The 17,205-nt window shown below is 44.0% G+C and overlaps 1 protein-coding gene across 2 annotated transcripts in view; it reads right to left on the bottom strand.

Annotated features, from left to right (window-relative positions):
• Positions 1-333: 333 nt before the first annotated feature.
• Positions 334-17,205, bottom strand: part of trit1 (tRNA isopentenyltransferase 1) — a 43,411-nt gene continuing 26,539 nt past the window's right edge. For both annotated transcript variants that reach the window (XM_023431000.2, XM_023431001.2), the window contains exons 7-11: positions 12,648-12,760; positions 12,423-12,500; positions 2,533-2,642; positions 1,487-1,604; positions 334-1,204 (exon numbers count right to left, since the gene is read on the bottom strand). In XM_023431000.2, the coding sequence (XP_023286768.1) occupies positions 987-1,204; positions 1,487-1,604; positions 2,533-2,642; positions 12,423-12,500; positions 12,648-12,760 (637 nt within the window). In that variant the 3' untranslated portion in view covers positions 334-986. The remainder of the gene's footprint in view (positions 1,205-1,486; positions 1,605-2,532; positions 2,643-12,422; positions 12,501-12,647; positions 12,761-17,205) is intronic.

The raw sequence follows: 17,205 nt of genomic DNA, 5'->3' as shown, positions 1-17,205 counted from the left end.
AGACCTGCAATCACTGCTGGGAAGTCACGCTCTCTCTGAGCCGGGGGTTTATACCACTGTCAGAGCAGAAATGCGCTCCGCTGCAAGGCAACAACACAAATCATGTGTCTAGTCATTATCAAACAAAAGGGGTAGAAAAACGTGTTCAATGACAGTAAAACAAGGCGGCAGCAGGAAAACAAAGCACAATGTATGTGCTGTGTAAGTATCCCGCTGAGATTTCACCGAGATACAGGTAAAACTAGCGCTGGTGTCATGTGAAAACCTCTCTAATCCAATTTCATGGATTTAGTTTTTTTTCCATTCAAGTGACACAAAACACATAATCCTTCATTGGTTGAGAAAATTTGAAATCCTCTGGTTTATTCAATATTTTCAAATTCAGCTGGATGAGTTTAAAAGTGCATGATGGTTAAGCTTAGCACGAGGCAGAGACGCTTTAATCCTGAAATGCTAATATTTTAGAAATGGAAGATTTTCATTTGGTGCGGACCATATGAGAGGTCACCGCTTAGTTAATTTAAGGCACATTCAGCAAAAATAGAAACATAATATTTCCTCTTACAATTTAACCAAGGTTTTCAGGAGGAGACAAAAAAATAATCCTTAATCTTTCTGTGTCCAAAACGCTGAATCGTCCTGACCATCAACTCTGAGCCCACGAACAAAAAACAAAAACACAAAAAGAAAAAGTCTCAAATATGTTCATTGCTATCCACATTCAGCAAGGATCCGTGTTATGAATTTTCAGGGCTGGAAGAGCTTTTATCCTTTTGAAATATTATGGTTTGGAAGAATTAATGGAGCTCAATGGGAAGACGACAGCCCGAGTACACACTCTCCCAGCGTGGCCCTCCCAGTAAAAAAACAAAACAAAACACGTGGACACATTTGTGATTCTATAAGGACCGTCCAGAGTCCTGTGTTAGTGCAGAACAGTGGTGGAAACCTGAATAAATGTATGTAGGCCAGAGTCAGCGCAGTCGCTAAAATGTCACCGGTACTTCCTTGTGTGTTGTCCTGGTGTCTTGGGAAGAGTCCTGAGAGGTTTCACTGCAGCCCGGGGCAACAGGAGCACAAGTGGCGTCCTTGGAGAGAGTCTCCCCTGCAGAGGCAGGAGCTGTGGCGGTGCACTCGTCACAGGTCGGATCAGACTTCCTCTTCTTCTTCACATGATAGTGATGCTTCTTGGACTTCAGGTGAGCTGCAGGTGAAGAGAAGAAAAACAGAAGACAGTGTTCGAATCCTGGATATAATTTTTTACACAGTTTGAGCTCTGTGATACTACATATGAACCAAAATGAGTCATGGACATGCTTTGGACGATGTTATCCACTGATGTTTTTGCCAGTTTTCATACTGGCTCAATCAAAACACATTTCATTCTAACCATATTTTATTTTATTTTTTTTTTTTAGAGTTCAAGTATTTAAATGAATTCCAACCTCATTTAATCACTTCTTTGTTATGTGGTCAGCAGCCTCACCTGTCCACTCAAGGTCACCGATGATCACTTTGTCGCACAGATCGCACGTGTGGAGGTTGCGTTTGTTTTTCTGCCCCGCCTCCTGAACTCTGATCGGTGGAATCTTTGGCTCCTCACCCTGATTGGTTGAGCCAAAGAGTTTAAACTTAGTAGGGTGTTAATAAAATACTCGGCTGTGTTGGAAATCACTCATTCACTACTCGCTTCATAATAAACACTTACATACAGTTAAAGTGATTTTGGACACCTACTTATCATCATTTTGTGTCACAACTGGCAAGTGTGCTGTCACACCACAGTGATTTTTATTGCAGTGCACATGCCATGGCCACTACTTTTTTGTTCCTTTATGAGAATTTTGCGTAAAATTTGCACAGACAAATATAATGCACTATATAGTAAATATGGAGCAACTTTGGATGCAGTTTTTGACCAATTCAATGACACCAATGGAGCAGGAAGCAGCTAAGAAAGAAAACAAGGAAGCAGGAAATGAAAAAATAAGAAAATTAAGATGGGAGACTAGTATAGTTAAATTGGGTGAAAAGGAAGAACAGGCACATGAAAATTAATTATGAAATTAAGGAAGAAAATGAGCAAGAAAAAAAGGTTAAGGAAGAAGGAAGGAGTGAAGAAAGGAGAAGTAAACAGGGTAGGATAAGGTAGAACAGCACAAGAGAGACAAAGAAATGAAGGAAGGACAGCGTGGAAAGCAGAGAGGAAGAACAAAGGGAAAAACAGGAAAATGAGAGAAGGGAGGAAAAGTAAAATGGAGAGGAATTACAGAAAAAGTCGACAGTAGAAAACGGGATGAAAAGGACATGAAAAAAGTCAGGAAGAAATCAAGCAACCAAGGAAGGGAACCAATTAGGACGTTGGAAGGAACCAAGTAATGGTGAACAAGGCGAGTAAAGTGATGGGATGGAGAAAAGCGATGGGAGAGAAAACAACAAAATGGAAATAAGCAATTAAGGAGGGAGTGGCAGTGAAGGGGGAAAGGAACAAAAGGGAGAAGAAGCGGCGAGTTTGTCGTACTGAGGCCCCACCTTACTGAGACTGTCCAGTATCTGCAGTGCAGGGTTCAGCACCGTCTCCTCCCACCTCGACACGTCCGTCGCATCCAGGCCGTACACCGCTGGGACGTTGTCTCCAGGTCCTACACACACACGCACGCACATGCACACACACATGCACACACACACGCACACGCAGGTCAAACACACGCAGTTAGCACACATTATGCATTTTTTACGAGGCCAACATAGGCTGCCAATAATTGTAATGAGGTCTTTTCAAGGCTGATATTTTGATTCAGTGTTTCCACATTTATTTTTATTGACGTGTGGAAAAGCCTCTGACAACATTTCGACCATTATCTTACCGCCACTGTGAAATTTTGTTGTGTGACAATATTGCTCATAGACAACCAATGTACCGATAAGAGCCTGATGCTGACATCAGTGTTTAACACGGTGGAGTACATACACTGGCTTGCAAATTATGTTTATGGTTATTTTATATCTCAGAAGAAACGAACTGCGCCTCAAAGTGCGTGACTGTAGCTGAGGTCGACTTCAGGATGAATCTAGTACAAACTGGGAAATTTACAGTAGCTGTGATGTGCTGGAGCTGCACCCTGAAGCTCTGTCAACCTGCTGACTCACACTGGCTCGATAATGTCTCTCCCTCCTTCCTCTCGCCCTTCTCTCTTGTTCACCATCTCTCTCTCTCTCTCTCTCTGTCCCTCTCTTTCGCCATCAGTCTCGCTTCGGCTTTCACTCACTCTCCCATTCTCCCCCCTCTCTCCCCGTATCTAACTGTTCCACCCCCGTGTTTCTATTTTGCATCAGTCAGCAGTCTCCGGGCCAGGCCTCAGCACTAAACAGCAAGTCTGTCTGCGTATCTGTCCGTCTATCTGAGCGCCTGTCTGCATCAAGAGCCACTGCCCTGCACTGACTGAAGACACACGGACGCACAGGAAACGAAAGGCGTGTGGAACTTATAGAGAAAGCGACTTCTAACAGCTGCAACCGTATCCAAACAATGTCGGATTTCTACCATAAATATTACATTTATGGTGCTGTTATAAATTAAGCATTATATTCAGATACAAAAAAATGTGAGTCGAAAATATAGAAATGATAAAGAAGAGTGAAAAATAAAAGGGAAATTACACCAAATAGTGTCTAGAAAATAAACTACCGCCTAGTAGCTGAGCGAGGTTTCGCCTCAGTTTGGGCCCCTCATGTATTAGCATAAAAGTTTTTAAAACCCATTTTGCATGTTATACGCTACACGGACATGTTAATCTTTATATGGTGCAGCAGAAGGAAAATCTCTTCATGCAGAAACTTAGAGAAGTCGTTGAATGAGCGAACAAGTCTCATCTCTCGGACAAGTGACTTGAGGCAGTTTGTTAGATTTCACACAGCTCCCTCTGGAGCCGCAAAACTCCCTGGAGCCGACAACTATGTGCAGCAATACTCCTCAAGACCCATAAACAGACTATCCATGTGTAAACACGGCGGAGTTTCCCCTCAACATGCTGATGTTTAGCAGCTTTAACGACCTAATTTGGTGTGCTAGCGTACGTGGGACGTGATTGTATTAAATTTTACTGGAATCCATCCAATAGCTGTTCAGACATGTCACTCAAAACCAGTGTAGTCGACCTCATGGTGGCGCTAGAGGAGAAGACAGGCAATCACCAAACGTCATTAGGATGTACCGAACAGGAACCATGGGTGTGTACAATATCAACAAACCAACACTGCCATCCTCAGAGCCGCACCACCAGCACACGACTGGCACCTGCTCTGCTCAGGTGCAGGTTTTTGCATATAATATCTACTGTATGTATTAAGCAAATACACTCAGGTAAATGAATCCCATTAACCTGCAAGGCACAGTTAGGCAACTCAATTATGACTTAATCCTTTAAACACACAGACTGAACTGTGGAGTTGAGGGCAGCAGACACCCTATAGACTGGAGTTACTGACTCTACTGGGACTCCATTATTACTGAGGAACACAAAGTGGTAACTGTATGACTGGTCATCTACACAGCTGACAGTATTGCCTCTGTCAGAGGACCGAGTGTGTGGGAACAATGGGAGTCTTCACAGAGCCACGCCCACGAGCTGTAAACTTTGTAAACTTGTAAAATTTTCTGACCTGCTTTTTTGGCGTCAGCCACGTTTCAAACTCCTCGTCTGGTTTTTTAATTTTTCAATCAGCCGCGTTTTTTTAAACACGTGATGTATTTCATTTATTACCTGTGGAGGTCAGCTGTGCGTCACTGAATAACAGTCAGAGGGTGAGAAAGCAGAATAAACACAGAGATCCTTATTCGCAACTTGAACTCCCAGTGTGTGTTTTTCTCTGTGTGTGCTGCTAATCCCAAACCTCTACCCTGCATGTGTGTTTATACACTCATACAGCAGGTCAGTTCGTCCGGGTGCGTTTTCTTTTTCTTTTTTTTTTTAAACAGTAGTGACTGTTAATCAAAGCCTCAGGTTTCACTGCTGTGGTTACCGTGTGTGTGTGTGTGTGTGTGTGTGTGTGTGTGTGTGTGTGTGAGGGGGAAGTCTTTTGTATTTGTGGCACAATAGGCAGGCAGGTGGTGGTGGCGAGCGTCACCTGGCATACCCATACCAGATGCAGAGTTGGAGTAGGTGCTCTCTTGTGCCCTCCTGTTGCCGCTATCTCTCTCCTTACTTTGTTCTCTTTATCTCGCTCAACACCGCCCTTCACCCCCGCACAATTCCCTTTGGAATCAGCCACCACCCACTGGGCAGAGTGGAGTGGTGGTAAATAAAAGGGGGACACTGTATGTTGGGTTGCCAGATGCTGGATGGAAACCCCCCCCTTCCACCAAACTACCCCCAACCGCCCCTCACTCCACCGTTTTTTTGTTTGGGATCTGGTGAAATTTGACTCCGCTAATCCACTCTGCAGTGAATGAGGGTTGATAAGAAATGCTTAGGGGACAAAGAGCACACACACCCACACACCCACACACACACGGGCACACACACACACACACACACACACACACACACACACACACCACCCAAACTGTGAATGTTGTCTCTTGCTTTGCCAACAAGAAAGAGCATCTCCTGTCGCCGGGCAGCTGCTTGCCAGTGTTAAGTAAGTGTGTGTGTGTGTGCGTGCGTGTGTGTGTGCGTGTGTGTATGTTGAAACAGTAGTCCACCTGTTGCAACAAAAACGGGCCACGAGTCATTTGCTGTCTCATGTTTGCTGAGCGAGGATGTGTGCTTGTGTGCGTTTTGCTATAAAAACTCCTCGGCCCAGCTGTGCTCCTCTGGCCGTGGTCCACACTGGAACACGACAGCTGCCTCTACTCACTCTACAACCTCCTTCCTCTTTCCTATAGTTCCTCATTACACTTTTTTTTTACCTCCTTCGTTAACTGTCGTTCATGTTGGGCATCTCTAGCGCAGGTTAAATACCAGGGGTCAGGCAGATTTCTGAAGATACGGCCACAAAAGAGTTAAGGAGAAAATTTTGCAGTGCAGAATTTAAAACAATGTTTTTTGGCCCCGTATCTCCCTAACATTTATCTGTGTTGTGACTCGTCTCTCTTCTTGTTAGCTTCTTCTTTTTTATTCCATTATAATATTGTGTAAGTTTTGGCGTTTCCCAGTGTCTCCTCTGCTTTCCCGCCTCTATTGCTGCTGAAAGACTTTGTGCAAGTCTCTCTGCAAATCTCTGCATTTCATCCATTATTTTCATTCAGATATATTCAAAAAAAAAAAAAACACAACAAGGTTATATAATTACTCAAGCACTAGTAACTCTAAAACATCCCTGCAAGTCGTTCCTGCTTTCCACCTAAAATGTTCTAAAATTTTAATAAATGGATCTCAATCTGGTTTCAAACAATGTGGCTCCTTATGTTTGCCTCGTCTGCTGAAGTGGAAGAATGAAACGGTGTTCACCAAGGTATATCTATAAAATCTGTCTCTATCGACCTTTATAACATTTTTCTCTTTTTAGATGCGTCAGCTTTTCCCTCCAGACAAAAAGCTTATTTGCCATATTTTGACATTGTTTACAGTTTCATGCGTTTCCCCCAGAGCTGATGCTAACTTAGTATCAGCAGATATATCGGTATCAGTTGTACGTGTTGGCCGATAACTAACAAGAAACCGCCAAACAGAAATGCCACCGGTGTCAACATCGTAACCATTACACAGTTTGTCCACCAGGGATCGCTGACAAGTTTTTATATTACACTGCGAAACGTTCCCCTCAGTACATATCGTTGTTTTGAAAAAAATGAATCATTTTTATCTTTCAAATATTAATATCAATAGTAAGCTCAAAAATCCAAAATATCGCCCGTAGTGTCAACAAGGTCACATGATTAATAGAGCGCCGGAGCCCTGATACCTCATGGCTGCTTTTCACTTGACATAGAAGTTGTGTTTTTTAAGTGAAGGTATTTTTATGTGGTGTTTTTACGGAGACATGTGGGCACTGCCCTGCCTGGAGGATGTTGTGGCTGCGTATCCCTACAGCTCGTCTGCAATTGTTATTCTTTATTTATGGGCAGTTTCTGCTGCAGTGGAGGCCTGGCTTCTCTCTGACAATGCACCAACTTTTCCACCTCACCCCGTTATTTACAATAATTAGATTTATTTATTTATTTTTTCTCCAGTTTCTGGCATTTCCACTCATTACATGGATGGAAACGTACCTATTGTTTTTATCCCCTGTGTCCTCCCTCCAGCCCTCTCGTGTCTTTCCCCTCCTGGGCTACTGGAGGTGACGGGGAGGTCTCTGCGGCAACGACAACCCTGACTTGACTTCGGCTCCACGGGGGGGTGGGGGGGTGGCATCTGTGTGTCTATGTGTGTACATGAAAGCTTTGCACTTGCTAGAAGACAAGGGTGTAAACTCGCCCCACACCTGTTGCCCCGGCTGGATCAGATTTCGTTCACTCTCCAGCCACCCATGTGTCGCTCTCACTCTCTCCCTCTGTCTCCCTCCCTCCATCCTTCACTCACTCACTCTTGGGACTAAAAGATACCTACACCCCTGTTACTTAACACTCACGAGGCCCCAGTCAAACTACACCTGCGTATTCCGGTTACAGGTAGAGCGCATGTGCTCGTGTGCATGTCTTTGGGGACTTAAAAGCTCTGAGGGCACGGGCATTCTCAGCATAAAAAGTGGCACTTATTAAAATGAATATAACCTCATATTAACATTTTCTTTACGAGTAATTAAATCCACTAATTAAACATTCCCTTATAACCACACAGGCGCACATCCTATAAGCGTACACCCATATACAGGCGCACTTAAAGGCAAGACAAATTAATCGTGATTTAATTTGAGCTGGCTGACCTGGTGATTCAATCCCCACAGCAACCAGAGTTGAGTCCATCAACAACCACGTAACCTACTGAAAAGTATTTAAGACACCGAACGCCCACCTGCTCCCTCACTGTCAGTCGCTGCTAAATGCTTCAACTATGAGCTGGAAAACTGGGTCAAACTTGTGCCTTTGAGGCATGTAATTTTACCTCATTCTGTATATTTACAAGCGCAGTCAACATCCAGGTCATTTTCTAGCTTCTTTGTCCTACTTCCCTGCGTTTGTCTGACTGAAGCTCTCTGTTGTTTCCATTCATCTTTATCTGTGACCAGCGGCGGAAGTAACAAGCTAAAATTCTACTGCAATAAAATAGTTTTTATTATATATACTTGTAGGACTACTTTTAAAACTCAGTAATATCACTCTCAGCTATCTTTTACATTGAAGTATTTTACTTTACTACATTTAAAAGTCAAAACAGTTTCAAAGTTAAAACATATATGAGGAGGTTATGGTTAAAGCTATAAGACAGCAACAAATAGAAAGAGCCGAATCAGCAGCTGCAGCAGAGAAGCGTCCTGGCCTGTGGCTGCTGGAGGGCAGAGCTCCGTGTACAGAGAGGAGCCGCTCTCAGCTCACATGTTCTGAATGTTTACATTCACCGAGCGAGGGTCAGTGGGTGCGTTCGCACCTGTGCTGGGTCTAACGATGCAATATGCATAGTACTGTGCAAGAAAATTAAGGATGGAGTCACCATGAGGCCACGGTTAAGATTAACATTACCTCGGCAAAGATACAAAAAGGTTGAATCTACCTTAATTAATGGAATGAATTAATGCACAACCCGGCAATCACGACAGGTGTTCCATATCACACACCCGCCATGATGTGGATCCTTCAGCTGTGACATCTGCATTCACCTCTACCGTCAGCGACGTGTGGACCATCTTTCTGCTGTTTTTGATGATAACTGTTCTGACTTTAGCTCATTCAGCTCAGTGTTTGAAAACGTGGTGCAGTTCAGCGATACCCGAGAGGCTGAGCGGACTGGTCAGGTTTTGCACTGAGAGCAAATGAGCAGAGAAGAGTGGTTTGGAGCAGATTGTTGAGGACTTTGCGATGCAGAAGACTCAAAAACTATTGTGTTGCCTAGCAACATGGCGTTTTTTCAGTGTTTGTCGCCTGCAGCCACTGTGGAGTTTATGTTGTTTATATATCTCCATCTTTTCGGATGTTTCATTCTATAAGAGTTGGCAGCTGCTTGAGTCATGGAGCTTAATATTGCTACAGAAAGTCTATGGGCAACCACTGTGGTGTCCAGGTTTTCTATTATTCTGTCCACCCCATTTAAACCGATGAAGGTGGGCAGCTCATCATCACCACACACTAAACAACAACTGAATCAACAACTCCCTAAAACCATTTTAATACAAACTGCACATGATCATAAACGAGGATTTTTTTGCAGGACTGTTGTAATTATCTGTTGTATGCACAGGCTGCAAAGTGCCTGACTGGAATTTATTGGCTCTCATCTGGGAACAGCGTATAGGCAGTGAAATATCAATCAGTACATTTTAATTAACTTACTTTGTGCTTTGATCCGAGTACATTTTTACACATGTAATTACATTTATTTTCAGTAACAGTACTTTTATGTGAATGCAATTTTCCAGTACTCCTTCCACCCGCCGTCTTTGACCTACTAGTCTGTGTATGCTTGGTTTGGTCTGCCTAGCCCTTTGTGACCCCGCTGCCCGAGTTTGTGTGGTCGGGGCAAATTCCCGGCAGCTCTGTAATGCTTCAAGAGATTAGCCTGCTCAGCTGAGGCCTGCTGGCATCTGTGTGAGTGTGTGTGTTGGCTCAGATGAAACAGAAAAGAGGTCAGCAGTCACAGCAAGAGAGGAAGGTGAACGGAGACGACGCAGGACAGAAAGGTGGGACGAATGGGGTTCAGGAGTAGATGTGAATACAAGGGCAAGCCCATCCTTTAGGCAAATATATGTTGAATCTCTGACACTGAAAAAAACATCTATAGATACGGGAGCATGATACTGGTGAGCTTTGTTCGAGAACACTCAAAGGGAAATTCCTGCATTTGTCAACCTGGGTGATCTTCCCATATTTACATCCGATATGAAAACCGATCATGGTAACATTTTACATTTTTTGTCTGTGTTGTAGAGTTTTGGGAAATGCAGACTCTGGAAAAAATGGTGTCCACCGGGACAAGAAACAACTTTCCAGAAAATTTAAATCATCTCTAAAAGTTGTACTCTCTGCTACTTCATTCACCACAGTAGTCAAAGGAATTTCCAGTCTCATTTACTCACAATTTGACATGTTGTTGAGATTGATTCTAGTGAAACTGAAGCTTTTTGGAAAGCTCTTTAGAGCTTGCAATACATTGCCCGATCAACTTCGTCCTTGCCTGAGTACATATTGCCCAAATTCAGTCCATTGTCCACTGAATAAACCTTGTTGCAAGCATCATCCGACATTACATTGCATTGGCAAATCAAATATGTGCAAGTGCATATTTCTAGTAGATAACTTTGCAACATTAGTGTAGTATTTCCACAGATTTGCACAATGAAAGAGAAAGTGACTGTCTCTGTGAAAACAGAGAATTAAAATCCTTCCTCTTGATATCTTAATCCGCTGTGCAGTGTTATGGCATCTACACTGAAATGCCTTCAAACACATTGATCTACTACTGCAAGCGGACTTCCTGGGCCATATTAATTGTGTCACTGGTACCAGCAGCAACATGTCACCATCAACGCCATCATTAAAAATGCAGGGCTGTTTTTGACCGCTAAGATCCTGGTTGATAAATGCCAGAATTCCCCTTTAAGACCCTAGAGACTCTTGCAGATTCTGCAAACAGAACACGACTGCTGTCAGTCAGGGACTACTATAGCTACAGGGATTTTCAGGGGAGGACTTTCTATGTTTACACACAGACAAGAGATTGAGATGATCTCTGTTAAACTGAAGAGCTGTAGGAGGCTCAGGCTTCTTGACCTGATTGCTATTGTTCTCGTTAAGACTCTGCATTTCTCAAATATCTACAACTGAGGTAGTGATTAAAATGTCCTATTATGACAATAGTCAGGAACTTGGCAAAATTCAGAGAAGAAGATCCAGGCTGACAGAACATCAGATTTGACCTTTTAGACCTTAAAACTTTTGCAGATCATGCAAACACAAAAAAAAACTGGCATGGACAGTTCCACAGTACCTTTGGTGACTTTTAAGGCGCATCAGTACCTACTTTCATACCCCATTTAAAGGCAATACAGACTTTGCAGGAAAGTTTTTAACACTCAGCTGATATCTGAGCAGAGTGAGGAAACATACACAGCCCAACACACATGCGCAGAAGCACAGACAAATTCAGACAGATTACTGCATATGTAAAAGGGCAGTAACACAGATACACACACACACACACACACACATGTGATGAAGACCATATGGTGTGTGCAGCGGGTAGGCAGGCAGTCAGAAAGAGGGGTATTGAGGTTTAGGGCCTGGCGTGGCCTAAGCCACTTGGGCCTAACAGGATTAGGAGGCTGGGTTACTGCAGGGCATGCTGCTGGTGGGACAGAGAGGCCAGGTTTCCATTTGGAACAGAGAAACACACAGAGCCTTTATATACATTTAAAACACGTCTGACTTCCACGGGTTGCGACCAGGGTGGGAAATCACCACCTGCCAAACACAAGCTGATTTTGGCTGTGCTGGCTATATTTATCTATTCTGCCGTGCCAGCCTCTCTGGCAGGTAACCAACCACTATAGTTCATTTCTATGCATTCGGTGCCACAGGGGACTTAGTACTGGAAAAAGGGTCAGCTGCAGGTGTACACCAGGGATGGCTCCTGAAACATTATCTCCTCGATAGCGTCACAGGAGATCACGCAGGCTGCATAAAATCAAATCCAATTCCGTGCCAGTGACTAAATAAATCAGATGTCCACACCTGAAATATACAACACTATCTGACGTGGGTGTGTTTTCAAACCACAATACCTTTTTAAACACACACATCCTGTCACAAAAAAATAAACTGTTGAAGGAATAGTTAGATATTTTGGGAAATACACTTACTGAGAGTTAGATGAGAAGATCGATACCACCATCATAAGAGCATGCTAAATATTAAGCAACAACTAGGAGACAGTTAGCTTAGAATAAAGACTGGAGGCAGGGGAAACAGCTAGCCTGTGGTTAGCTTAGCATAAGTGGTATCAATCTTCTCATCCAACTATTGGTAAGAAAACAAATAATTCTATTTCTCAAAATGTCAAACAATTTGTTCAAACGTCTAAAATATATTATAGAGGCTGTAATTTGTTTTGTACAGAATGAATGACTCCTTGGTAAAGTGAGGAAGAGCGTTTATATTTGTTGAAAACTTTTACTGAAAATTAAGGGATGTCATGATTGTTTTGGAAGTGACATCGCCCTAATCCTGCTGCACGCATGCACACACACACACACACACACACACACACACACACACACACACACACACACACACACACACAATATGAATGAGGTGGGTTAAAGGTACTCACGTTTAAGGAAGCGGTTACGGACCCATTTATTCTGTTTGCGGGCGTAACGCTTTGTAGCGATCTTCACAGCTTCTATACCTGCACAGAGTTAATTGGAGGCTGTTATAGATGAAAAGGAGACAGGTGAAAATCTTGAAATACATTCATCTGGTTGATCAGTCAACCAGTCGGCCAACCAGTGACTCTAAATTCATCACTGAGACTTTGATCAAGTATTTTTCTGACCTTTGTCTCGTAGTGTGTGTTTCTCCTGCTGGGTTCTGCTTTCAGGAGCAGTCAGGTAGTCATGAAACTCCTTAAAACCAATGGACTGGAAAATCCCTTGTTGATAGCTCTGACTGGAGAGGAGAGAAGAGGAGAGGTTTTAAAAATCCCTTTATTAAACCATTGCAATACCTACAATACAAAGATAGAAACCGTCAATCCAGAAAACGTGTTTCTTTAATCAGAAATTTACCAACAGCTCCTCATCCTCCCCCACAGAGCATGAAACCCCCCCAACAGTCCATAGTCTACTGAATGTATGTATGTAGTCTGACTACAAAACATACACTCACCCACCTCCGGATCCAGGTGCACTCTGTATCTGTTTGGTAGCTATTCCACCGTTTCCAACCCTCCACTGGAGGTCTGCTGTCCGCTTTGCAATGGGCAGCTTGTACACCTGGACCGCCAACTGCCTTTCGGGGAAATGTCTGGGCCAAACGATTCGGTCCACCTCGCCTCTGCGATCCCTGCCAAGGAGCGCAGCTTCAGGACCTCAACACAGATGTGGTGGGCTGCTTTTCTCCCCACATCCTTTAATGTTTCCAAGTGAGGGGTTTTAAACGACAGGAGCTTACCTCCTCCCTCCTGGCACTCCCCCACTGCTGGGGTGATAAGCAGAGAGGGGAAACTATATTCACCCCCTTCCATCCACTGGTCACACAGAGTCCAGTTTTCTGCAAATGCTCTCAGGGATGGTGGCAGGGCAGAGCGGACTTCCTCCACCACTTTTTTTAACAGCCTGATGGAGGTGATGTCACTCCTCTCTCTCAGGGCGTCCATGGAAGTTGCTGTCATCTTCATCAGAAGACACAGTTTGGTGCAACCAGCTTCTCAGAGGCTAGCTCGCAGGCTGGCAGACTGCAGTGTCCAAGTCTCTATAAAGCTGTTGAAAAGCAAAGGCTCCTCAAACAGCCACATGTCTCATCCGCAAGTGCTAGCTTGAAAATCAGCCAAGCCTGCAGTACAGAGCTGTTAAAAGGTGTCAGTCCACCAAGATCCACATCTTCAGGCCGTATAAGGAACAGCTGTTTATCATAGCCCAAACGCCCAGCTCTCCTCAGCAACAGCTGGGCTGTATTGAGCCAACCTGGGCCAGAGTTGTACAGCAGTTTTTGTGCAGCCTAGAGTCGAAATGAGGCAATTTTTGACTGGATGTTAATCAGTCCCTGACCCCCTTCAGCCACAGGCAGATAGAGGGCTGCAGCCCGGACCCAGTGCTTTCCAGACCGGAAGAAAACCACAATGGCTCTCTGAATATCCTCCACCAGGCTTGTTGGTGGGGTCAAAGCGATAAACCTGTGCCAAAGAGCCGAGGCAACCAAGTTATTGGCAACCAGAACTCTTCCCCTATTTGTCAACTGGGGTAGCAACCATTTCCATTTAGAAAACTGAGCGCACACTTTCTCCGTAACTCCCTCCCAGTTCTTTGACTGAAAACCCTCAGTGCCCAAAAACACCCCCAGTACTTTCAACCCCTCCTTTCCCCACTCAAGTCCTCCAGGCAGACTGGGCACCACCTGATCCCTCCACTGTCCCACCAACAAGGCCCTTTCATACAAGGACAGGATGTCCTGCAAACACTGAACATCCCCCTGGCTTGTGACAAAAATATTAACGTCATCAGCATAAGCCGAAACAGAATGAGGGGGATGATCAGGATTGGAGGGCCCTGGCAGTGAGAGACCACTGAGCCGACCCCTCAACCTCCCCAGCAAGGGCTCAATGGCTAAGCTATAAAGTTGACCTGAAATAGGACTGCCTTGTCGTATCCCTCGCTGCAGAGGGATTGGCCGACTCAGCCCTGCCACAATCTTCACAATACATTGGGCACCGCTATACAATTAACCAATCCAAGCCAGAAACCCATCACCGATGCCAAAAGCCATAAGTGCAGAAAACAGGTAAGAGTGATCCACCCTATCAAAAGCCTTCTCCTGGTCCAAACACAGAATACCAAAATTGACATTATTATAAGACCCATAAACATCAATGACATCATGACTAAGGAAAATGTTGTCCATGATTGTCCCGTCAGGTACACAATATGTCTGGTATGAATGTACAATTATTTCCAGGATGTCCCTAAGCCTTTTCGATAAGGCTCTGGAAAGCACCTTGTCGTCTGTACAGAGGAGGGTAACTGGCCTCCAGTTCTTAAGTAAGGCCAAGTCTCTTTTCTGCAGCACGGAAAATACTGCTTGCTGACAGGAAACAGGAAGAGATCCTGCTCTAAAACACTCCAGCAAAACAGCATGCAAGTCAGATCCGAGAAAATTCCAGAACTGCTTAAAAAAGTCAACAGAGAGACCATCGATCCCAGGTGCCCGCCCTGATGCCAACTGGTTGACAGCAACTGTCAACTCCAGGCTGAGCTGAGGAAGCCCCTCAAGGATCTCCTCACGACAGTCCTTGCTGCATTGTTCTGCCCTGAAGAGGTCAGAGTAGAAGTCCATTGCATGTCTCCTCATCTCATCTGGGCTCGTGGTTATTCAGGTCATCTGCTTCCTCTGTGCCACCAATCTCTCTAGGTTGAAAAAGAACGAACTTGGGGCATCCATGTCCTTTAGCTGGAGGAAGCGAGACCTGACGAGGGCTCCCTTCACTCTCTCCTGCAGGAAGGAGCTCAACTCCAACCTCTTCCCCTGCAGCACATGACCCATGGTGGGATCCGAGTCTCTATGTAGCCCTTCCTCAATGCTCCTAATGCTGGCTTCAAGCTCCTGAACTGCTGCCTTCTTCTTAGCAGTGGAATTGGAGGTGTACTGCTGACAACAAAACACAAATTTGTGCCTTACCAACCTCCCACCACTGCTTCAAGGGAACGAAATCACCTTTTTTTAATTGCCATTGCTGCCAAAAGTGCTCTTGGACCTGGCGAACTGACTGGATTGTGGATGTTTCACCCTCCATGTGTCAAACAGGTCCAAATGCGTGATGATGCTTTTAGGGCTCTGAGATGACTGTGGGTGGGGTTCCTCACCTGTCCTGTCCATAGTAAAATCTAGAGTAGCAGTTAAAATCCTCAGCAATAATTAATTGATTAATTGATTTAATTAACTAATCTTTCATCAGGTTAAAAAAAAAAAACCCACTCTTTCTCAGCATACATATTACCAAAACAGAACACATAACTCTCTATTTCAGCCCTAACAATCAACAGCCGACCCTTCACCACTTCAGTAGAAGATAAAACTGTTGCATTTGCAGGTGCTCTAAACAGAACAGCTCCCTGCATTGACGTTAGTGCCATGGCTAAGAGTATATGAGCCCTCCCACCATAAACCCCAATCTACCTCATCTGCTGGACTACCAGTGTCTCTTGCAAAAACAACACATCAACGTCAAAGTTAAAAACTTTTCTCCTCTTAACAGCGTTTGATTGAACGTGTGTGCGTGTGTGTGTGTGTGCGCGCTTGTCTACTCTGTGCTATTTGTATTGTTTTTTTTATTGTTTTGTTGTATGCTGTAAAGCGCATTGTGTCTGCCTTGTGCATGAAATGCGCTCTATAAATAAAATAAAATAAAAATAAAAAAATAAAATAAAACCCTTTTCTGAGTAGAAACTACAGAAATTAATACCCTTTTGTGCCTATCCCTCCCACCATTAATATTCAAAGACCCTATTTTTAAGCTCTGCATAGAAAGGTGAGAGAAGAGGACCAGGCAAGATGAAACAAGCAGCGAACAATAAAGAGGGGAAAACACTGTGTGGTACATGATCATGTTACTTTCTTGCTCTTCTAGTAGATTTACCTTTTTTTTTTTTTTTGCTTTTCTCAGAGTTGCAATATGCTTTTTAAGGTGGAAACATTTCTTTTCATCCAAGAGGTCAAAACCAACCAGTCAACATATCAACAGATTTGATGAACTTGTCAGTGTCGCTGAAGTAATAACTCACTTTAAGACTTCTTAAATGTTACATCCAGAAAATGACTGATGTTTTATTAAAGAATAGAGATCATCAACATTCCTGTTGCTTCCACAGACAGTCATACTCCATGTCTTCACCTTCACATGATACCTGACTATTAAGCATACTTTTTCCTTCATTGGTGATGACAATGTTATCTCTGCATGCAGAACTTGTTGAAGCTGCCTCCTTTGCAGACTGCGATTGCATTTCAGTGCCTGCAGAGCCATCACCATGCTTTACTCTGAAAGACACCTCCATTGTTTGAGTAGGTGAATCCAAGAACATGAACACCTGCTGCCTCAAAGACTGCACAAGCTTCAGTTTTGGATCCTTACATCCCAAACTCACTATCTTAAATCTACAAGCAAATTACCGAACCTACGGAGCTCGTTCTCTATCAAGTTATTAGGCATAAACGGCGGAACACCGGATAAGGTGATCCGCGTGGAGGGAACTGACAGCAGTGAGACCTGCACAAACGCCTCCCTGATAAACACGCCACTCTCTATCAGCTGATGCACCTGATGCTCCTCTTCTACAAACACAACCACTGCTTTGTGCATTCGTGACGCAAAAGACAGATTGTCGTGTAGTACCTGTTCG

The sequence above is a fragment of the Seriola lalandi genome, unplaced genomic scaffold (genome assembly GCF_002814215.2).
Source record: "Seriola lalandi dorsalis isolate HSWRI2012SDOR001 ecotype SW California unplaced genomic scaffold, Sedor1 jcf7180002054916, whole genome shotgun sequence".
NCBI lineage: Eukaryota > Metazoa > Chordata > Actinopteri > Carangiformes > Carangidae > Seriola > Seriola lalandi.
This window is presented reverse-complemented; position numbering and strand designations above follow the sequence as displayed.